This window comes from Carassius gibelio, chromosome B3 (genome assembly GCF_023724105.1).
Source record: "Carassius gibelio isolate Cgi1373 ecotype wild population from Czech Republic chromosome B3, carGib1.2-hapl.c, whole genome shotgun sequence".
Taxonomy (NCBI): Eukaryota; Metazoa; Chordata; class Actinopteri; order Cypriniformes; family Cyprinidae; genus Carassius; species Carassius gibelio.
In genome coordinates this window covers 15,221,011-15,245,140 of record NC_068398.1, presented here as the reverse complement: position 1 = coordinate 15,245,140, position 24,130 = coordinate 15,221,011, and the positions used below count along the sequence as shown (strand labels likewise).

Here is a 24,130-nt window from a genome sequence, read left to right as displayed (position 1 = left end):
TTCAGAAATGGAGAAGACAGAAAGCTGCTGAGGCAGATATTTGCAGCAGTAAGTCTGTGATAGTTTGTCCCTTTTATCAAACATTCCTGCTGTTATAATTTGTACAGCATTTGTTGTTTCTTAAACTGTTGCACTGTCCAAATACCCACAATTGCCATCTTTGCACTTGACCACTTGATTACTTATTTGACGTCTTTCCTGTATTTGGCCTAGTGTTCAAGTGAGCATGATGACCACAAGTGTGTGTCAAACTTTTCATGACCTGATGACTGTGTTTCCCAATCCTGATCCTGGAGAACCCCAGCACTGCACGGTTTTGGAGTCTTCACTGATGAGCTGATGAGTTTAATCAGGTGTGTCTGATCAGGGAGACATCTCAAATGTGCAGTGTTGGGGTTCTCCAGGACCAGGATTGGGAGCCACTGCCTTATGGGACACTTATGTGTTTACAGAGATTTTTAATATCTAATTATCAATATTTCACATACTGTACATTGGACAGCTTTCCGTGACCTCTTGTGAGATCTCTGCAAAAAGTCTGAAGATTTATTCCAAAACATGATGCATGATGGGATACACCAAGCTTTGTATAGCGCTCCGGAGCAGTATTGGAGAGGTTTAGTGTGTGTTAAGGACGCTGTGCTTTGGCATTATTAAGACCGGGGACAGTCTCGTTCAAACACTGTCACGTACACACACTCTCAAGTGGCCAAGACTGCAAGTGTGGGTATCTGGACAGGGTCAAAGTCTTAAAAATTATCCCTAAACACAGTCGCACATCACAGTCTTAATAATCCAGTTTAACACTTGTATGATATTGTACAAGCCCCAGGACGGTCTCATCTGACACTATCAAAAGAATTCATATGACTATAGCTTGCTATTAATTACTTGCTTTCAATAATGGATGCATTTAACATTTAATTATACAGCATCTTTACAGAGGTGTAATGTACAAGTTGCACGTAATTAATAATATTTCCTTCCTTCTGTCTTACAGGATTTTTTGCAGATAATGCTGTTTTTCTTTTTCAGGTCTAAAATATCGAGCTCAACAGCTATTTTAAGAGCCAACCCTCACAAACCTTCCTAAAAACTAAAAGAGCTATTACTGAGTCTCAGCGAATCTTGCCATGATCAGCTCTTCCCAGGTACATTAGTTTAGAATATTTTTTAATCAACATTTACTCATCAAATGCTCTGGTCTGAATCTTACTTTAAATTAACTTAATTATGTTTAATGAGCAATATTAATTGGACACAGAGTAAGTAGAGATTATCTTGTTTCACAGAAGAGAAGGAAGACCAAGGAAATGATTTGCTCAGGATGAGAAATGAAGATGGCCATCTTGTGCTCAAACAAACAGAAGTCCTCTGGTATGTGTGTGTTGAAGCAATGCTGTGTTATACAAAATTTTATGATGATCTCTCACAGAACTGGTCATGTCAGCCTTGATTTCTTTTTATACTATTACATTTACAGCATGTTAGCAAAGTGTGACTGGACATTTGTAATATTATGTTTTTAAAAACACACCACCTGTTTTATAGGTCTCAAAACAGCTTGAAGAATGGCAAATGTACAGTACTACAAGGGTAAAATCACACAGAACATAAGATGAGCTCTCTGTCCATTAAACAACTTCATCTGGATTGTTTGTTTCACTTTGACCAGGTCTGGCATCTTAGGACTGAGAGATCCTCTGGCTGAGAAACAAACTGCTTTCCAGACACGAGAGAAGAAGATCATGATGGGCAGATGAAACCAGTTTAGATGTGATGATGGGAATCATTATTTTCTGGAACAGTATCACAGTAACAGTATCTTATATGTATCACATGATCTGTATCACAGTTGACTGGATGGGACTGTGTGACTTTTAAGGACATTTCATCACTCATCTGTGTGAACTGATTTATATATGAGGTTAATGTATTTTTGATTATAATTATTTTCATTTAATCTTATTTGTCTTGATGCTACTTTATCAACTTTATAGTCTATGCTTCAATAAAATGAAAATGGTGAATATTGTGTTCTGAAGATTCTTGGTAAATACATAATTTTACTAGGTAGGCTAATATGTGTTTATTTTAGACTTGGAAAAACTACATATTAATTATTGGGATGATTTTTTTATTTAAGACATAAACATTTTTGATCGGATTAATAACATCTGAGACATCAGTACACCAGAAAGTATTTTTTTTTATATATTAGTAGCAAATATGCAAATTTTTTGTGAAATAAAGGGAGTTACAAGATTAATTATTTTGCATTACAAGATGATGCCATGGGCTTTATAGTTACAAACACTTGAGGGATAACTGAGAATGTAGCAGGAATGATCAATGTGGATCTTGTACTGCATTAAAACCAAGAGCACACACATTACTGATGTCCAGCACCTGAGGAGCAAGATGCGGTGAGGGTGAGGAGGACATTTTTACACTGATTTTTGCTAATTAGTTATATATATATATATATATATATATATATATATATATATATATATATATATATATATATAAATTAATATTCTTAGCACTGCATGAATTTGTCCTTGTGTAATAGTGAAGTATCACAATGTGTATACATTGTCCTTGATTACTGCTTAACAGTGGGGAATAGATAAAGGCAAGTTGTTGCAAGTTCATCCATTATATTTCTTGCCATTTACTTCAAAAATCAAAGAAATAATCTATTATTTTCATTATTAAATCATTTCTTTCTAATTTTTTCATGTTTCATCAGATGGCCTCACAATGTCCTGTCAAAAGGTATAATAGCAATGATGTAAGAATTAGAAAACAGAGGACTGTGAAAACTGTCAGATATAAATGTGACTCAGCTCAGTTTGTTGTCCATGATGAGGAGAATACATATATGTAGGTTTTACTGCCCTTCTACCCCCAGGGGCCCAGTAGCACCCCCCGGAAGAGCCCAAAACTGTATATTTCAAATGGCTGTAAATCAGAGTCCAATTAACGAATCAAAGAGGAGATGGACAGGATTATTACTTATGCTATGCTGATAAAATAATGTTGAGCTCAGTTTTCAGAAATAAATGGAAAGCTGGCATAAAGGCATTTTAAATATTGCTCACTGTAAAATACCACATTTCAGCCTGCCTCTCAAATATATCATAGAGGTTTGCACAATGAACATATTTAGATATCCAGTTTTCCTTAAAATAAATAATTTATTTCGTTTCGTTAATAAAAAGTTTTAAACTACATTACCCACAAGCCTCCGTCGTTCTATCTATGGAAAGGCAACACTAGGGGGCTGTTTTTTTTGTAGTTCATTGAAGTTATGCTTAGGGTTAGGATTAGGACCTCGCTAAAGATGTCATTTTTCTCAAGATAGCAACACTTCATTGTTGACTTAATATATTACTAATGTGATGATAGCAGCAAAACATACTTTTTTACATGATGCGCTGTTTAATATGGGTTAAAAGATAGTCCAACCACAGACTGTCCTGAAAATTCATAGCCAATGACATCAAAGCTGAGCAGCAGCGTCACACTTTCTTATCCATTTATGACAGATGTCTTTCGTTTTTCGGCTGAAAGGATAGATTCGGTTAACAATAGATTAAGCTTGCTACTTATTAGATTCTGTTTTATTAACGTCTACACCTTCCTCCGTTGTTCAGCTTGACAAAAATTGGGCAATATTGATGTGCACATGCCCAGCAGTCGCAGTTGTATCCAACAGATAGATTCCTCTCATTAAATATAAGACACATTTTTAAGATTTGTATTTTTTTTTGACCAAAGACAAATATATTTACTAATCAAATGACGTGCTTCTAAAATTTACATTGTATATTACATTGTGTTTTAAAGTTAAAATTGTTCACATTTGTGTTTCTGTGATTTACCATTCTCTACCATTTGAACTCTAGGAATAAAAACAGAAATTATAAATGAATGAATGAATGAATGAACGAACAAATAAATACATAAAGCATAATAAACATGCATATTTTTGCAAGGATCTTCCATTATTTATTGATATGTCAAACTCATTTAAAGACAACATGCCCAAATTACTACACTGCATCCTCTGTCACCAAGCTCGTTTTTGCCACCATAAAGAATAAAAAGGCAGTTATGTTTTAAACATTAACTATTTTCAGTATGCAAATGAAAATGCTTTTATTAAAAAACAAAACAGTAAATACAGTATGTCTTTCAGAGAACACTGGAAAAAAAATTAAATTGACCAAAATGTTATACAACACAATGTAAATGTTTCAAATTCACAAAAAAACACCATGAAGACATGCATGTCAAGTGTGCAATATCATCTATAAAACTCTATCAGCACAGCATCAAATAAACACTGATTGTCTGAACAATGAAAGTCAGAGAAAGTGTTCAGGAAAACAAACACCTGCTAGCTTTGACATAACATCATGAATTCACTTCATGACTAGAGCTAGGGGATGAGTCTAAAATGTTTACTGTATGAAGCTTGAAAAAGAGGAAAAAAATGCTTTATAAATACAAAAAATACTATTTTTAACTATTGTTTTCATCACTGGTTCTGTAATGTATTCATTATGAGCTTATAATTAAAATAAAAATTACATCTTCTGCAAAAATCAAACCACTGCAAAGTCTAATCACTGATCCAGGAACCATTTCTGTGTGTGCGGGGAAAGAGAGTTAACAAGGTGAGTCCTTGTGCATGGAGAACTACAGCGTCACCAGCAAACAATCCTGTAAGACAGAAAGGAAGGAAATATTACATTACATTCAACTTATACATTACACTGGGTTTTGTTTAGATCATAAAAGCAGCCTCTGTAAAGATGCTGTATAATTAAATGTTAAATGCATCCATTATTGAAAGCAAGTAATTAATAGCAAGCTATAGTCATATGAATTCTTTTGATAGTGTCAGATGAGACCATCCTGGGGCTTGTACAATATCATACAAGTGTTAAACTGGATTATTAAGACTGTGATGTGCGACTGTGTTTAGGGATAATTTTTAAGACTTTGACCCTGTCCAGATACCCACACTTGCAGTCTTGGCCACTTGAGAGTGTGTGTACGTGACAGTGTGTGAACGAGACTGTCCCCGGTCTTAATAATGCCAAAGCACAGCGTCCTTAACACACACTAAACCTCTCCAATACTGCTCCGGAGCGCTATACAAAGCTTGGTGTATCCCATCATGCATCATGTTTTGGAATAAATCTTCAGACTTTTTGCAGAGATCTCACAAGAGGTCACGGAAAGCTGTCCAATGTACAGTATGTGAAATATTGATAATTAGATATTAAAAATCTCTGTAAACACATAAGTGTCCCATAAGGCAGTGGCTCCCAATCCTGGTCCTGGAGAACCCCAACACTGCACATTTGAGATGTCTCCCTGATCAGACACACCTGATTCAACTCATCAGCTCATCAGTGAAGACTCCAAAACCGTGCAGTGCTGGGGTTCTCCAGGATCAGGATTGGGAAACACAGTCATCAGGTCATGAAAAGTTTGACACACACTTGTGGTCATCATGCTCACTTGAACACTAGGCCAAATACAGGAAAGACGTCAAATAAGTAATCAAGTGGTCAAGTGCAAAGATGGCAAGTGTGGGTATTTGGACAGTGCAACAGTTTAAGAAACAACAAATGCTGTACAAATTATAACAGCAGGAATGTTTGATAAAAGGGACAAACTATCACAGACTTACTGCTGCAAATATCTGCCTCAGCAGCTTTCTGTCTTCTCCATTTCTGAAGAAATCCCTCTCCAGAAACACCACTGGGCTTCCTTTACGTCTTTTCAGCTAAAAATAAAATTAAAAATAATAAAAAAGGGGAGAGAAAATATAATTGAATTATATACAGGATGTTAATAATGATCTGTGAGCAAAATATTTAGATACTATATATATATATATATATATATATATATATATATATATATATATAAAAACTGATATGAATTAACTGCAAGATGGAAAAATACATGTTTTATTATTTATTTATTTTTAATGTTTTTTTTTTATTTTATTTTTTTTTAGATTTACATTAAAAGGTATTAAAAGCATGGTACAGAACATATGATTACTGTGATATCTGTCATATAAAAGCACATAAAAACACTAACATTACAGTGATACAAACATAGCTGGTTTGGTGATTATTGTATTGTTGTACTGATTATTAATATACCATAGTAAAACTACAGTTATAGTTACTAATGTCCCGTTTACTGTGTTTTAACTTCACATTTCATTTATTACTATTGTAAGTGTCGTGATTACCATGATTTTACTACAAATACAACTTACATCATTGATCCTGAAATTAATAATAATATAAAACGGATCGAATGTCTATGGCGCGTCACGTGACAGATAGAGTTTAATCAGACTAATTAGCAGCTGTGTTCATTTATTTAAACACAATGAAGCTCAAAGACAGCCGCGGATGACCGATATAATACAGCGATTAAACATATGGCACTAATCTGATTAATAAAGAAGACAGAATACATTTTATAAAAGGCGTTAAAAGAGGTATTTACGACTACTCACCCAAACTGTGGAACTGTCACTGATAGCAAGTATCGCGATGTGTGCTGAATGAGACTTCTTGAACGTGATTTCATAGCGATAAACATCTCATGTCCTCGTGTCGAATTCTGACGCCAAAAGTTTCCCACTGAAAGCAATGAAGGTCGTAGTGCTTCGATATTCGACGCCGAGAGGCACATTTGGCGTCATAAAAGTGACGCTAGGGGCGCTTGACCATGCTTCAGTTTTTGACGCCTTTGGAGTGAGAATGGGTTGACATTTAGGACATTACTTTAAGTTAAATATATTAAAGAATAGAATATATCCATTTTATTATTGTTTAGAAAATAATTTTTGCCCCACAATCTTTGGAATAGTTTTGCATAATTTGATAATATTTTCTGTTGTTGTTGTTGTTATTTAATTCTATTCTATTTATCTTTTATCTCTTTTCTGTTATATTTTTAATGAGAAGTTGTTATCATTTTTTTTCTTATGAATGAAGTAACTCTTTTCAGCACAATGTTTTCACACTGTAAGAAGTAAGTCTATATTTTGTTGTAAAAAATTGATAATTAAAAGTACATACTGACTTGAAATAAAAATCACTCACACACAAAGTCATGTACAGACAGGAAAGGCTTGGAAGGAACAGGCATGCTTGGTTAATACAACATAATGTAAGGGTTTTTATATTCATTTTTTACAACAATTGTTTGATCTACTATTGCTATAATAATGAACTCAACTTTGACATCTAATGGACAACCGTGTGATCTTACTGTAGCCTATGTCGTGGATATTTCAGCAAATTTTGCTCCGCCTAGTAGTAACATCTACAATACATAACTAAAGGCTGATCAATTACTGTTAATATTTCCAGAGACACTACACTAAACTTTTTGTTTTTGTAATTAACATGTTTAAATGGTCAAAGCAGCACTGCAAACACAGGCGAAGCGCCTTCAGAAGAATGCAGAACTATTCTAAGATCTTTTAGACCTGCTTGGATTAAACTCATTTTTAATTTCCCTTTATTTGAAATAAAATTATATATAATTTGTCATTTTTTAGTATTCATTATATGGTGTGACAGATATCATGTGCATTACTTTTGTGACACATCAGAAGTCATTAGATCCATTTGCAGCTTTATTGAGAATAGTCAGACAATACAGGGTCAGATACCGGCAAGGCAGAACAATGGAGACAAGGCTTAGACAGAACCTTAACCAGGCGAGAGATTAGGGCAGGCAGCAGACAGACAGAGTTCAGAGAAGGCAATCTGAGTCAGGGCAAGCAGAGAACAATCAGGGAATCAAGAAAGAGTCTAAGGTCAATACACTAGAAAAGAAACACAGGTAATAACGCTCAGAAAAGACAGCCAGGGCAAATCGAGACTTCACAGTGACTGAGCGTTTGTTTGGTGGCTGCTTATGTGTGTGTGGGCGTGTAAATGAGGTGCAGGTGTGGAGAGTGATGAGGTGTGATTGTAGTCAGGTGTTGTGTGAGTGATCAGTCCCAGGTATGAGGGATGATGGGAAATGGAGTCAGATTCAGTGTTTGTTAATATTCAGGGGACAGTTCCCTCTGGTAGTGAGGAGGAGGCGGTATGGGAACCTCCTCTGTAATAGAGCCCCTCCCCTGCGAGCGGCTCCTGACATGAGGAAGTGGGTGACGCCAGGCTCTTCCACAAGATCGGTGGGCCAGTATCTCCAGATGTGACCTGTGAAACTCTTCCGTGAGAGTGGGGTCAAGGATATCCTCAGAGCTGACCCAGGATTATTCCTCTGGGCCGTATGGGAAAGATTTTCAGGAAGTATATTGTCGTTAATAGGGAGTTGAACACTTTTGTCAGTCTGGTGAGAGAGAGCATCATCCTTGGTGTCCTTTGTACCTGGCCTGTATGTGAAAGAATTTAAATCTCATGAAGAATAGTGCCCAATTGGCCTGTATGGGATAGAGACGTGTATCTGAACATAGATACTCCAGGTTTTTGTGATCAGTTAAGATAGTGAATGGGAGAGTTGTTCCCTCCAGCCAGTGCCGCCATTCCTCCAGTGCTAGTTTCATGGCCAAAAGTGGCAGTCAGTTTGCGGAAGAAGAAGGCACATGGGTACATCTTGGATGGCGAACCATGGTGTAAAGACAGTATAGCGCCTACCCCGTTATTAGAAGCATCAACCTCAACAATGAATGGGTGTTCTGGGTCTGGATGTCAGAGGATCAGGGCAGTGGTGAAGGTGAAGGCTAGGCAAGACTCTGGGGCCCAACTCAGTTAGTCATGGCAGTCAGAGGGGTGGCGCCAGAACTGAAGTTCCTAAAAATCATCTGTAGAAGTTTGCAAACCCCAGGAAATGTGGTAACTCCTTCAGCATCTGAGGGTTTGGCCAATCCAACACTGACTTGACTTTTTTCTTCTCCATGGCTACTCCCTCCTGACTGATAATTTCCTGGTGGAATCTCAATTCGTACAGTTGAGTCGATACTCATTTTCAAGAAACATCTAAAGATCCATCTTTTTCGCCAGCACTTAACAAACTAATACTAGCACTTTTCCTTTTCTTGTCTTTTCATTAAAAAAAAAAAACAAACAAACAAAAAAAACCTGCCAATGCATTCTGTACTAGACTAACTGAGACATGTCATGGCACTTGTATACTGTTGTTGTTCTCTTGTTGACCTGACTGCTTCTATTGTTCTCATTTGTAAGTCGCTTTGGATAAAAGCGTCTGCTAAATGATTAAATGTAAATATAAAATGTAAATGATAATGTACCTGAGGAAAGAAATGCTGGTTTGATGGAACTCACATTTCTCAGCCTTGGCGTAGAGTTGATACTGAAAAAGGCTTTTCAGCACTGACCTCACATGCTGGACGTGTTCCTCCAGAAAACTTGAATAGATCAGGATGCGGTCTATGTATACGATTACCCATTTGTCAAGCATGTCTCGGAATATGTCATACATGAAGGATTGGAAAACTGATGGACTGTTTGCTAGGCCAAAGGGCATAACCAAGTACTCGTAGTGCCCACTAGTAGTGGAGAAAGCCTTCTATTCGTCTCCCTCACGGATGTGAATCCTTCTTCTTAACAAAGAAAAACCCAGCTGAGGCAGAAGTGGAGGGTCGAATGAATCCCTTGGAGAGGTCTTCATCAATGTAAGCTTTATGGCTTTGGATTCAGGTTGAGATTGTCAGGACTGGGAACCAGAACTCAAATGCAGACCAGAGTGTCAGTTCAATTAAAGGTAAATTTATTAAATCAAAGTTTTAAACAGAGATGTATGCTGAGCAGGGTATGTTCTCGCAGACAGACGGTTGGTGATCCAGTTTAAGTAATCTGTGTCCTGAGGTTCTGGTGAGAGATTTGATTCCAAGGTTCAGGCTGGAACAGTGTGCTCGTACTGAATGGTACAACGATCCGGCGGGGACTGGAAAGTTGGTCTGGCTTTTATAGGAGAGTAGATTGCTTGAAATGGAACAGGTGTGTTTGACTGACGTGATGAACTGCAGGTGAGAAGACAGGATCACTGGAGAACACGCCCACTAGCAATCTCAAATCAGACAGAGCCAGGATCATGACCGAGGGTTTGTGACAGAGATAATGAGAATATTTGGTCTTTAAGAGGAGTGGTGCCAGGCATCAGATCGATGGCACAATTGACAGAGCAATGAGTGGGAAGTTGTGATGCTTTCTTCTTACTGAAGGCATAGGCAAGGTCTGAGTATTCTGGGGCCAGATGTGAAGTATTAGTGTCGGGAGCTAAAGAGAAAAATGCATTACTGGAGGTTTGTGTAACTCTTGAAAGGCAACGTTCTTGACACTTGGTGCCCCATTGAGTGATCTGTCCTTCCCTCCAAGATATGAGTGGATAGTGTATCCATAACCACAGTAGTCCGAGGACGGACTCTACCAGGGGTCGTCCGTCCAGCGCCTCCACTGCCAAGGGAGAGTTACAAGGGGTCAATTTCATTTTATGGTGCTGAGTGAATTCATGTGATATAAAGTTATCTCCAGAGTCTAAGAGAGCAGTGGTGGTAATTGCAACATCACTGACAAGGATTTTAACAGGTAATGAATTAAATTGAATTAAATGTTTGGTCAATATTAAACAAGGATTTGATCATCCTGTAAATGTTACAACAGCAATTATCAGGCCTTTGAAGCCCTTTGTAGGCATTTGTAATATTAGCCTATGTAATGTAATGTATATATATATATATATATATATATATATATATATATATATATATATATATATATATATATATATATATAATTTATGCACATTACATAGGCTAATATTAAAAATGCCTTCAAAGGGCATATATATTAGCCTGCATTTATGTACTTCACAGCTTGTTACAGAACCGAGTTCTGATTGGTCAATCATCGTTATTTAGTTTATGAATTATGTAGTAATTCATAAGTATTGAATTTTAACATTTCATTTGCATGATAAGTTTTACATAATACACATTATTTATCTAAAGAGCATCATTTTGTGCCCTGATTTTATATATTATTTTAAATCCGTCAACTCTGGTAAGTGATTTTTAAATAATTTGTAAAAATTGTGTGTTGATCATTATGGTATCCTACAAGAATTTGTTTCTGTTGTCACATTCGAACCAGGTTTGTTTGTTTGTTTATTATTATTATTATTATTATTATTATTATTATTATTATTATTATTATTATTTTACACACACACATAATCTGACACAATCCAGTAAGATTTACCCAAACAAAGGGCTAGAAAATATCCTCAATCCAGAAAGCACTCTCTCTCTCTCTCTCACACACACACACACACACACACACACACACACACACACACACACACACGTATACAGTACACACACTCCCATAGAAACATTATAACATGAATGATGTTTCTGCTGGGAAATGATTTTTAACATTAAATGTTTTTTAATTTGTGTTATGTGGTAGGGAGAACAATGAGTTCATATCATATTTTTTACAATTATATATTTATTTCTTATTTATAAAATTGTATGAATATACATATGTTTGGGATATAGCCTAATTCAGGTTTATTTTTTTTATTTTATTTTTTTATTTTTTATTTTTTTAAATGAAAAAAGTTAACCATGCATTCATAGATTTGCAATAGGCAATTATTTCTCATTTTATTGAAATATTTTAATGAAAGTTGAGGCATCGTGAGGAAAGTGAGTCATACGCTGCGTCAAGAAAGTGAGTCGTCTGCTGCATGAAGAAAGTGAGCCGCCAGCTGAGGAGAGTTAACTACGTTTGCACGCACACTTTTTGGTTTAGTTGGACTGAATTCATTCCAATTGATGTATCTGATTGTAGTGTTTACAATGCTAAATAAAGTGATGGGGTTGATGTGCACAATTATATGTCACAAGCCTCAAGTCACAATAGAAGCGCACACTGCTCAAATAGTGAAAGCGACATATAGATAATATCGAGTTTCTCACTGTTAGGACATAATAACCACTCTCCTACACGGATTCTTTATTTGCTTTTAACACCAGAATTTATATTTACCCATTTATGGATAAATGTACATATAAACTGCTGTGCTGCTCAAATTTATCATGCAAAAAAACCCCCCAAAAAAATCCACTCCCCACACCCAAACCGGGTTGACAAGGTTGTCCTACTTCAATTCACAGTTGCAGAGTGGAAGGAGAGTTTTATAATGAAAGGACATACATTTATACAACTCTTTATTCAAAAGGAAGAGCCGGTTGTTCCGTGTGTCATATTTCATTACTTGTCATTGCACATGCACAGTCCTTTCAATATCGTGGTTCAATCCGATCGAGTGTTTAGATGCACGTGCACTTGTATTAGAAGAGGAATAAACCACCCCCTTCAATCCGATCGAAATTTCATTTGTATCGAGCTCAATCCAATTGATTAAGGTGTTTATATGAACATTTTTCAATCCGATTGAGCCATCAATCCAATTACAAACAGATTATTTGGGTGCATGTGAACGTAGCCAGTGGTCCACTGTGCAAGGAGAATGTATATTAAGATGCACCGCCTGTGTTGTGCCCAATTTTGACCCCCTGCCAAATTACCCCCCCCCCCCCATTCAAATCGCTACCTGATTGCCTAATCCTAACCCCTCCCCAAACATACTCCTAAACCTACCAATACTAGGGGGGTAATAATTTGGCAGGTGGTCAGAATTGGGCACAACACCGGCCTATGAGTGGTAAACTCAGTAGCTACTGGCAATTGTTTAGTGAATTCCCATGACAGTCAGTAGCCCTATTTTAGGACCTTCGCATCAGCTTGAAGTTTAAAAAAAGATTTTAATTCAAGTTTATTTATATAGCGATACAAATCATTGCAAAGCAAATTTGCAGAAAATTTTGTTTCTACAATATTTAGTAGTATAGTATAATATATAGAATAAATGGTGACTGACAGTTTATGTGCATATGACAGGAATTTTCTGAAGAATTGATACAAGACTTAGTCAACCAGATGATGTACACCCTCAATAGCAATTACTATGTGATTGCATAGTAAATAGAAATATTTGTTAGTTCTGTATGCTGTTTCAGGGTTAGCATCATCTGAGGTCCTCTGAGGGATTGGCATCATCTCTTCTCAGGTCTTCTGGATCCAGACTGGAGCTTGTGTAAATCCTAGTTACCACAGGATGTAAATCCCGTGGCAAAACAGAGAAACAAATAGAGACATAATTAGCGTAGCTGCTGTTCCAACAAAGTTAAATTAATTAGTTTAACCCAAGCTAAAGAATAAGAAAGTGCATTTGATCAGATACAACTGCAGTCACAAATTATGAGATGCATTATTCGAATGATTGGCGAAAGAGATGTGTTTTTAATCTAGATTTAAAGAGTGTTTCTTTACCTTGAACATTATCAGGAAGGCTATTCCAGAGTTTGGGAACCAAATGCGAAAAAGCTCTACCTCCTTTAGTGGACTTTGCTATCCTAGGAACTACTAAAAGTCCAGTGTTTTGTGACTTTAGGGAGTGTGATGGATTGTAGCATGGTATAAGGCAAGTTAAGTCTTATTCAAATTTAATACGAGAAAATTATTGGTCATTTACATTTTTAAGACACTCTGTTAGCTTAGATAATTTAGAAGTTTCATCTGGTCTCGTTGAGATATATAGTTGAGTATCATCAGCATAACAGTTGAAACTAATCCCGTATTTTCTAATAATATTACCAAGGGGCAACATGCATATTGAAAATAGAAGAGGACCCAGGACAGATCCTTGTGGCACTCCATATTTTACTGGTGATATATGAAATGACTCCCCAGTTTAAATAAACAAAATGGTAGCGATCGGATAGGTAGGAACTAAGCCATCTTAGAGCCTGCCCTTGAATACCTGTATAGTTTTGTAATCGATCTATGAGTATGTCATGATCTATGGTGTTGAACGCAGCACTAAGATCATGTAAAGCTAGCAATGAGATGCAGCCTTGATCTGACGCAAGAAGCAAGTCATTTGTAATTTTAAAAAGTGCTGTTTCTGTGCTATGGTGGGGCATGAAACCTGACTTAAATTCTTTATACAGATAATTTTGTTGCAGAAAGGAGCTCAATTGAGCAGACACAACATTTTCAAAAAAAATTTGACATAAATGGAAGATTTGAAATGGGCCTATAATTTGCCAGCTCACTAAGATCTAGTTGTGGTTTCTTAATAAGAGGCTTAATAACCACCAGCTTGAATGGTTTTGGGACGTGACCTAAAGATAAAGACGAGTTAATAATATTGAGAAGCGGTTCTTCGGCTATAGGTAACAGCTCTTTCAGTGATTTAGTGGGTACAGGATCTAATAAACATGTTGTTGGTTTAGATACAGTGATACTTTTATTTAGCTTTTCCTGTCCTATAGTTGTAAAGCACTGAAGTTTATCTTTGGGTGCGATGGATGAAAATGAAGTATTAGACGCTGTAAAATCTACATTTGTTATTGTATTTCTGATGTTACAGTATCTAGTTCATCAGAGAAGAAATTAATAAAGTCATTAATATTAAATGTTGATTGAATATTTTAATCAGGTGGCGTCTGGTTATTTGTTAATTTAGCCACTGTGCTAAATAAAAAACCTTGGATTGTTTTGGTTATTTTCAATGAGTCTGTGGATATGCTCAGCCCTGGCAGTTTTAGGACCTGTCTATCGCTGGACATACTGTTTTTCCTTGCAATTCTAAAAACTTCCAAGTTAGTTTTCTCCACGTGCGCTCAAGACTACGAGTTTCTTTCTTGAGAGAGTGAGTATTGCTAATATACCATGGCACAGTTTTATTTATCATACATAGATTTATCATATATATGGCAGCTTGGATCAAGTAGTTTTCTTGCAGGAGCTCATTCTGTTTCTTCCAATATATGTAGATGCATTTTTTCCATAGAAATACTTTATGCAGTGCTGTGATTTGATGTGATTTGATGTGACCGGCTGCAGTTGTTTGTGCACTGCGGGCAGATCTGACTAGTCGATAATGAGAATCGTTGTCGAAGATTTTCATTATCGATAATAATCAATTTGATCGATTAGTTGTTGTAGCCATATTTTTTTATTATGTTTGTAATAAAACAAATCATGCAAAATGAGATAAAAATGTGGCCTAAAATATATTAGTAAATGGTTTCTTTATTACATCAAATAGGCCTTAGCTTGTGGCTATTTATGGATTTCGCTTGTTTTACCAGAAGCATTCCACTTGTTTACTCTGGCCATGTGCCAAGTGATTCCGGCTGTACATGACTCACTCTTTTGTTGGAAAACAAATGCTATTCAAATTAGATGCAGTCAGAAGAATATTTCTTTGCAGAGGAATGAGGGACAACTTTTTTCTGTAACAGCTAAATGATCTTTTATGGTGGACATTTGTAGGTCACGGAAATTTTACTTTAAGCTAATTCATCTCTGCAGTATCACTGAAAGCAGGTTATAATAGAAAAAGAACACAATTGCAGGTTTTCAGGCAATTGCAACACATCATCATTGCAATTGGTACCTTTTTACATTTTGCCGAATTGGCCATTAATTGGTGTTAGATTTAGTGCTGCTTTATCATCCTAAAAATGTTTGTTTCCATATGAATGATGTTGCACAAATTCAACCAGAAATTCCACCTGATAGTTAGGTTTATCTTGGGATCAGGTTGGGAATTCAAGGAATCTCACGCAACACAGTTTCACCACCGAAAAGAGCTGCTGATTTTGCATGTTTTAAAATCTGACAGAAACACTAAAAGCACCTCGAGCATCCTTAGTCAATCTACACAAAGTAAATAAAATAAAATAAAATAAAATAAAAACTATTACCAATACATGAGCACCTTATTTTAACACATTTTTAACCAGTTTCAGATTTCAGAGTTTGCACAGGTGAGAATTATGCATGACTAAGAGTCACCAGCCTGTTCCTTATCTCACTGAGACCTGCAGGTTGCTCAATAAGTAAGACGAATGAACATTGAAAGAGTTTACAAACTGAAAGAGTCAGGGGCGTTTCTTGTTATAATGCGTTGAGAGAGTGTGTGGGTGTGTAGGAAACAGGTTAACCAAAGTATTTAAGAGCAGGTGGAGGTGCAGGTATCTGAGCTGTGTTGTCTGAGGTGAAGTTGACAAGGAATATGATCCATTTACTCAGTGTAGCATTTTCCATCGCTCTTCTAATGAGAGGTAAGCTCTTTTATTGGATAATTAATACTAAAGGATAAATATTTTTTATAAACTATATTACTGTACCAGTCAAAAGTTTGGAGCAATTAAAGACAGCAATATTATGAAATATTACTTCAATTTAAAATGACTGTTTTGTATTTGAAAGTATTTTAAAATGTAATATATATTATACTGAACCTTCAGCATCATTACTCCACTCTTCAGGGTCACATGATCATTTGAAAAATCATTCTAATATAAAACATTTTTACTGCTCAGTTACTATTGGTGGTCATTTATTAATAATGGTTCATATTAATATCATTGTTGAAATAATTTTTTTCTGCTTGATATGTTTGTGGAAATCGTGATAAAAAATTCATGATTCTTTAGTGTTTAGAAAGTATAAAGGAACATAATTTATTTGAATGTTATAAATGTCTTTACTTTCTCTTTGATCATGAACCCTTGTTTTTTTTTTTTTTTTTTTTTTTGCATCTCACTTGCACCAAACTTTTCAATTGTAGTGTTTCCACAAGGAATGAAGCAGCACAATTGTTATGAACACTAATCATAATAAGAAGAAATGTTCATTGAGCAGCAAAACATCATATTGACACTGAAGACCGGAATAATGATGCTGAAAGTTCAGCTTTGACATTAAATATACAATTTTAAATCGCATTACAATAGAAAATGATTAAATTGTAATATTTCACAATAATGCTGCTTTTACTGTATTTTCATACAGTATGATTCATACAGTATAATGTGATTAATGATCAAATAAATGCAGCCTTGCTGAGATTTCTTTTAAAAACCTTTAAATAAAACTGTATTTTAGCATGTATTATTTTGACTAACATTACTATTTATTTATTTTATAGAAAAAGGTTTTATATTGAATATACACTACAGGTTATATATAGGTTCAGTAATAGGTAACTGAACTTGTTTCTTGTTTTCTAGGATGTGACGCACAACTGGATGGTAACTAGTTTTTCGCCACATAATTTAAATAGCCAAATCCTATAAAAATGTTGCTGTGTCCAGCTGTTTGATTTGCTATTGTCATTGTCAGTGTGTGGCAGAGCATCTCTCAACACAAGGATCGTTGGAGGACAGAATGCATCTCCTGGTGCTTGGCCGTGGCAGGTCAGCCTTCACAGAAACAGTCGCCATTTCTGTGGTGGATCACTCATCAACAAAGAATGGGTTCTGACTGCAGCTCACTGCTTTGACGAGTAACTATCACAGACCAGACCATTCAATTATAAAACAAAACAAAAAAATATGTCTCATTCAGTGGATGTGGCGAATGCTTAACACTTGATCTTCCACCATATTCTAGTACTTCACTCTCTGGCCTGACTGTGTACCTGGGCCGACAGACACAGGAAGGAACAAATGCAAACGAAGTGTCCCGCAGTGTCTCTGAAATCATAAAACATCCAGGCTACAGTAGCTCTAATGACAACGATATCACTCTTCTGCATCTGTCTTCACCGGTGACATTTACTGACTATATCAAACCAGTTTGTCTGGCTTCATCAAGCAGTACATTCTTCAACCGCACTGTGAGCTGGGTCACTGGATGGGGAAACATTAAGACAGGCGGTAAGCTTTTTAGTTTTACAAACCTTGATTGACAATATTATTGCAGTGCTGATGCACATTTGATAATTTAATGCTTTTCACAGTTGCCCTGCCCTCACCGCAAAATCTACAGGAAGTGCAAGTGCCTGTTGTTGGAAACAGGCAGTGTAAGTGTCTTTATGGAGTCTCAACAATCACTGACAACATGATATGTGCCGGACTAATAGAAGGAGGGAAAGACTCTTGTCAGGTAACAACTCCTGAACATCCATTTTGGTCATTTCATAGTTTTATTGGGCTGCAAATATTCTTTAGTGAAAATAGCAATAATAAGGAATTGTCTCATAAACTTCGATTTCAACCTAGTGAGCCATTTTCAAAACACTGCATAGCATATACATTAGTAAAATATAGTGAAGGATCTGTTTAATGCATTTAATGCATTTGTACTAGTTAAGAAAATTTCCCTCACATTGTACCACAATCAAGGAGTGGTGAGTTTTTAACTTTTTAATGACAAGGGATCTCAAATATGAAGCTTATTTTTGTTTTCATAAAACAGCTATTTATGTGTGGGAAGCAGTGTGATATAAAGACAAAAATTTTGAAATTAAATAATTGAATGTGATCTTTCTACTATTCTTTCATATTATATATTACACCTGTGAAGTACAACCGGAATATGTAGGTTATGTCACTAACCTGTTCTTCATCCTACAGGGTGACTCTGGTGGTCCTATGGTCAGCAAGCAGAGCTCAATCTGGGTCCAGTCTGGAGTTGTGAGCTTCGGCAGAGATTGTGCTTTAGCTAAATTTCCTGGTGTGTATGCCCGAGTGTCTAAGTACCAGAGCTGGATCAATGAGAAGATCACCACCAGCCAGCCGGGCTTTGTTACATTCACCTCCAATGGTACCGATGGTGATCTGGCAATTAGCTGTACTGGTGTGCCTGCCATTCCCACAACCACTGTCGCCACTACAACAACTACAACCGTTGCACGTAAGACTCCTTCAAGTCCAATAACATTCCCAATATAAACCATCCATAGACGTTGTCCATTAGCTACATGTCCTAGAACTTAAATGTGTTCTTGATTTCAAAAGGAAATGCTGCTTTTACTTTAATAAACACGCAGCAATATTACTGGTGAAGAAAATTCCTAGTGTCAATTTCAATCTAGGAGAAAGAAAGTAGAAAGAAGTATTTTTTTTTTTTATGCATTTGACATTGGCAACAGTTAGAGCCTGCCACAGTGTTTCCTAAGCACATCAGTGAACATAAATGAATCTTATGAACTGTTTCTTTTTACAGAGTCAGTCAAATCAACTCATGCAAAAACCATCAGGCTTGTAACTTGAGTCAGACTCTATCTTTAAAAGCCCTTAATTGACTTCCCCTCTGAATCATGAGGCCTTTTTTTTTAGCTATTAATTTATCAATTAAAAAAGTAATTTAGTTTCTAAATGTTACATTTAGGAACTTGTTAAGTCTGACATCACACGTCACTATTTCCATATCTTCCATGACCATCTACTAGATCCATAACAAACAATGCTAAAATACACTCACTGTGTGCTGCCTGTAGTACTATTAAAAAGAGTGTAAAAAAAAAAATTGGCAGAGTAACAATTTTCACTCAGAATTTGCTAGTAAATGTCACAATTAATCACTAAGAAATGGCAAGACACATACTGAATTAAACGTGAACAGACTGAAGTGTACACCATGAGTTTTTTAAATCTTGAAGTCGATAAACAGTGTTCATAAACAGCTGTTGTAATTCTTTTCTCATTTCAAATAGAGTGGAGGCCCGAAAAGAGTACATGATATCCATTTTTGTAATCTAAAGCCCTTCTTGTTCTCAAGCTCATTATCTGTCATCTAATCAACAATATAAAAGCAGAAAAAGAACTTGAATATCCTGCTTATTCGAACAATGACCAGAAAACCTGTTCTGTGACGTATGCTAATGGACTGTGATTGTGTAGCCTAAGCATACACAATTACATTTAAATGTATGCATTTAGCAGACGCTTTTATCCAAAGCAACTTACAGTGCATTCAGGCTATCAATTTTTACCTATCATGTGTTCCAGAGGAATCGAAAACCCTAACCTTGCGTTTGATAGCGCAACGCTCTAATAATTGAGCTACAGGAACACTGACAATGACAATGAAGTCATTTTTAAAAATATATACATTTTAATATATATATATTTTATTTGTTGTTGCTTTTTAAGACTAAGCTGTCAACTGTAAAAAAAAATAACATTATTGGAGTACCCTTTACAAGAACATACCGTTTCAATATTATTTTAATGTTATTTGCTGTTTATTTGTTATTATTTTTGTAATTTACTAGCAAATTAAAATAATTTGTTTCAGTGTATGAAAACTAAATATTTCACTTATAATCGCCATTCATTCCTTTTCTCTTTGTTACTGTAGCTGTAGTGTGTGGAAGCGCCACGCTGAACACCCGCGTTGGAGGAAACAGCTCCCTCGCCTCTTCCGGTGTTTGGCCTTGGATGGCAAGCCTGCAGTTTAACGGCAGTCATGTTTGTGGAGGAACACTGATTGCTCAACGCTTTGTCATGAGCTCTGCCAGCTGCTTTACCAGGTAATGCCACTAAAACACCATAAACAAAAACATGTGATGAGAAATCATAATTATCTGATTCAACAGAGTCCTATTTTGTTCAGATCCACCAATGCCTCTGACTGGACCGTGATCCTGGGCCGTCTGAATCAGAACGGCTCCAACCCCAATGAAGTCTCTATAAAAGTGGCCAATCTCACACTCAGCAATGGTACAGGTGACAATGTTGCAGTCTTGCAGCTGGCTGTCGCACCAAACCTCACAAATTTCATTCAGCCTATATGTGTGGACATGGGAGGCAATACCTTCAGCGCTAACACTCAGTGCTGGGTGGCAGGATGGGGCTCAGGAGCAGGAGGAGGTGTGAATGCTTTAAACACTATGTTAACTGCTAAAGAGGTTTATACGATGTTTAATAATTATTAAATGTTTCTTCTTAATTTGAATTTGTCTTCTTCGTTTTATAGTGATTCAAACTCTTCAGGAGTACCAGACCTCTGTTGTGAGTTGTGGAAACTCATCCTCAGACAACAGTATTTGTACAAGTTCCTTGAACTTACAGCAGGCAAGTTCCTTCTGTTTAAATACAAAACAACATTTTGCATTATTTATTGTAATAAAAGTACTTACAAATAATAAAAGTAATTCTTAAATACTAGTAAACCAAGGCTTCTGGGAAGGAAGTACTGTATATTTACAATACGGTTTCATTCAATATTAGTACTAAATCCATTAGGTAGCATTAACTAAAACTACTTTTAGAGCATTTATCAAGCTAGCTTAATGTTCATTTCTTTATATACTTCTAATAAATTTCAAGTTGTATAAATGAACATTATCTGATGCATTATGAACAAATGAATTAACAATTAACACAGCATATTTATGAGTAACATTAATAGATGCTGAAACTAAAATTGTTCATATTGAATAAAAAAAAAAAATTTTAAATGAATGGAACCTTACCCTAAAGTATTTTAAAATAATGTATACAACCATTTGAAGAATTTATTTGTAAAAACAGATAACTCCGTTTTTTTTTTTTTTTTTCAGAAATCATGTTTTTATATCATTTTATTGTGTTAGTTATTTTTTAGTTATTTTACTTAATCAAAATAACCCAACTGCAGGTTGGTTGGGATACATTTTTTTACAAATGAACTCTTCATTAAAACTTTTGGGGAATTTTAAGATATTTTTAAGATGTTTAATGTTTTCTTTCTTATTGAGAATATAACATTTAACAGAAACACTTTACTTTAGCCTTTATGTGTAATCTATTCTAAAAGTAATTTTATTGAATTAATTATGTCTAGTAATGCACATTATAATACATTGTACAGTATTGAATAATTGTAATCACAGTAAATAGATTATAACACTTATCAATTTACTGTTACACTATGCATTATAATTTTGGTTAAAGTTATTTACAATGAGATATAATGTACAATGCACATTATGAATAGTTATAATGCATTACACCCTTTAATAACCCTTTATAATGCATTATACATAAAGGCTTTAAGTAAACTTTTAAACATTAGTGTACGTTCTTGTCAAATTATACTGTAAGAACACTGATATTTTCCATATACCAAAACTCTTTTCTTTAAAATTATAATATTTGTCTACAAAGACTTAACGTGACAAATAATATGATTTTCTACCATTCAGTAAAGAGTTGTCTCTTTCTCTCTCAGGGTGATCAGGGCGGTCCGCTGATGTGTAAGCTGGGTCAGTCGTGGATCCATGCTGCTGTTTTGACCATACCAACACTGACCAACAGCACTGCATCCCGCTCTGCTCGCGCTCAAGATGTCCAGGTCTTCACTAAAACCTCCAGCTTTGCCTCATTCCTGACATCTGTTGTGGGTTCCTTCCCTACAAGCGCAGCAAACAACTCAACCCTAGGACCCTCTAGTGGCTCACAAACATCATCTCCCTTCTGTTTCACTGTTTCAGTCCTCTTACCTGCACTTACAGCTCTTAAAATCTTTCATCAAGGCTGAGTCTTTGAGTAGATTTATTCATTTTGAATGTGTATGTATTCACAAACATAATAGATGTCTTCAATGTGCTTCCTATGACTGATTACATAATCATACAACATAAAAAGCTTTTGTGGGGCACATAATTCATTTTTACTACACAAGTGTGAACATTTAAGATCTCTATTGTTCTCTCAGACCATGAAGCTGCTGCCTGTTGTTCTTACACTGCACACTTACACCGTATGACTTTACACTCCTGGTAACAAGTGCATAGCAAATAATGTTTGTAACCCTGTGGTTTACTTATATTTACACCGTAGCAGTTGCAGCATGTAGTTGTTATTCAGCTTGGCACTTTATGGAAATTTCCCATTTGAGTGGTTCAGTTCTAATAATTTTCTCTACCGTAGCTTAACTAATGAGTACCTCAAACTGTACCACATTTTGGACATTACTGTAAGTTAAATATATTAAAGAATAGAATATATCCCTTTTATTATTGTTTATAAAATTGATGAGTTTTTCATAATGTGAAACTATTTTCTGTTTTTTTTTTTCATGTCTATTTATCTTTTATCTCGTTTATGATATTTTCGGAAGTTGTTATCATATTAATTCTAATGAATGAAGTAACTCTTTTCAACACAATGTTTTAAGACTGTGAAAAGTAAGTGTATACTTTGTTGTAAAAAAAAGTATGATTAAAAGAACAAATTGAGTAAAATAATAATAATAATAATAATAATACACACACACACACACACACTCAAAGTCCCAAGTACAGACAGGGAAGGCTTGAAAGGAACAGGCTTGCTTGGTTAAGCAGGATTTTAAAAATCATGAACATTAATGGATTGTCAGTGTAGGTTTTATGTCACTGTCTCTATCTAAAAAAAAGTGACAATTCACAGAACAGAACTATATATACAATGCCATACTCGATTTGAGTTATCAATAATTAAAAAAAAGGTCGAGCAACATGCCAATCAATATTCAAAGCAAAAGAATCCTGTTTCCAGACATACGGCCATGCATTATTATTTTTTTCCCTTCTTGTTTTCTCATTATAACGACTTAATTTTCTTGTGATCTTGACATAAGCTGTTTTCTTGTTATAACAACTTAATTTTCTTGTGACCTTAACATAACGAGAGTTGTTTTCTCGTTATAACAGCTTAATTTTCTTGTGATCTCGACATAATGAAAGTTATTTATTTATTTATTTTTTACAATGATTGTTTGATCTACTGTTGCTAAAAGGCTGATCAATCACTGTTGATATTTCCAGAGACACTTCACTAAACTGAACATGTTTAAATGGTCAAAGCAACACCGCAAACACAGGCAAAGTGCCTTCAGAAGAATGCAGAACTATTCTAAGATCTTTTAGAGCTGCTTGGATTAAATTCACTTTTAATTTCCCTTTATTTGAAATAAAATTATATATAATTAGTAATTTTTTAATAGCCATTATATGCTGTTACAGATATCATGTGCGTTACTGTTGTGACACATCAGAAGGTGTTAGATCCATTTGCAGCTTTATTGAGAATAGTCAGAAAATATGGAGTCAGATATCGGCAAGGCAGAACATTGGAGACAAGGCTTAGATAGAACCATAACTAGACGAGAGATCAGGGCAGGCGGCAGACAGACAGAGTTCATAGAAGGCAATCCGAGGGGGGGCATGTAAATGAGATGGAGGTGTGGAGAGTGATGAGGTG

General features: G+C 35.6%; 2 protein-coding genes across 5 annotated transcripts in view; both read left to right on the top strand.

Annotated features, from left to right (window-relative positions):
• Positions 1–23,083, top strand: part of LOC127953273 (transmembrane protease serine 9-like) — a 35,780-nt gene extending 12,697 nt beyond the window's left edge. Inside the window, exons 3-10 of one of the 2 annotated variants that reach the window (XM_052552293.1) lie at positions 17,298–17,460; positions 17,568–17,833; positions 17,917–18,062; positions 18,533–18,812; positions 20,262–20,433; positions 20,517–20,773; positions 20,880–20,977; positions 22,116–23,083. In XM_052552293.1, coding sequence (XP_052408253.1) covers positions 17,298–17,460; positions 17,568–17,833; positions 17,917–18,062; positions 18,533–18,812; positions 20,262–20,433; positions 20,517–20,773; positions 20,880–20,977; positions 22,116–22,424 — 1,691 coding nt within the window. In that variant the 3' untranslated portion in view covers positions 22,425–23,083. The remainder of the gene's footprint in view (positions 1–17,297; positions 17,461–17,567; positions 17,834–17,916; positions 18,063–18,532; positions 18,813–20,261; positions 20,434–20,516; positions 20,774–20,879; positions 20,978–22,115) is intronic. The other variant, XM_052552292.1, reaches the window with a different exon arrangement.
• LOC127953272 (transmembrane protease serine 9-like) overlaps positions 14,709–24,130 on the top strand; it is a 32,948-nt gene continuing 23,526 nt past the window's right edge. The window contains exons 1-2 of one of the 3 annotated variants that reach the window (XM_052552291.1): positions 14,709–14,814; positions 16,133–16,234. In XM_052552291.1, coding sequence (XP_052408251.1) covers positions 16,186–16,234 — 49 coding nt within the window. In that variant the 5' untranslated portion in view covers positions 14,709–14,814; positions 16,133–16,185. Of the gene's footprint in view, positions 14,815–16,113; positions 16,235–17,185; positions 17,207–24,130 lie in introns of those variants that run through there. The other 2 variants (XM_052552290.1, XM_052552289.1) reach the window with 2 other exon arrangements.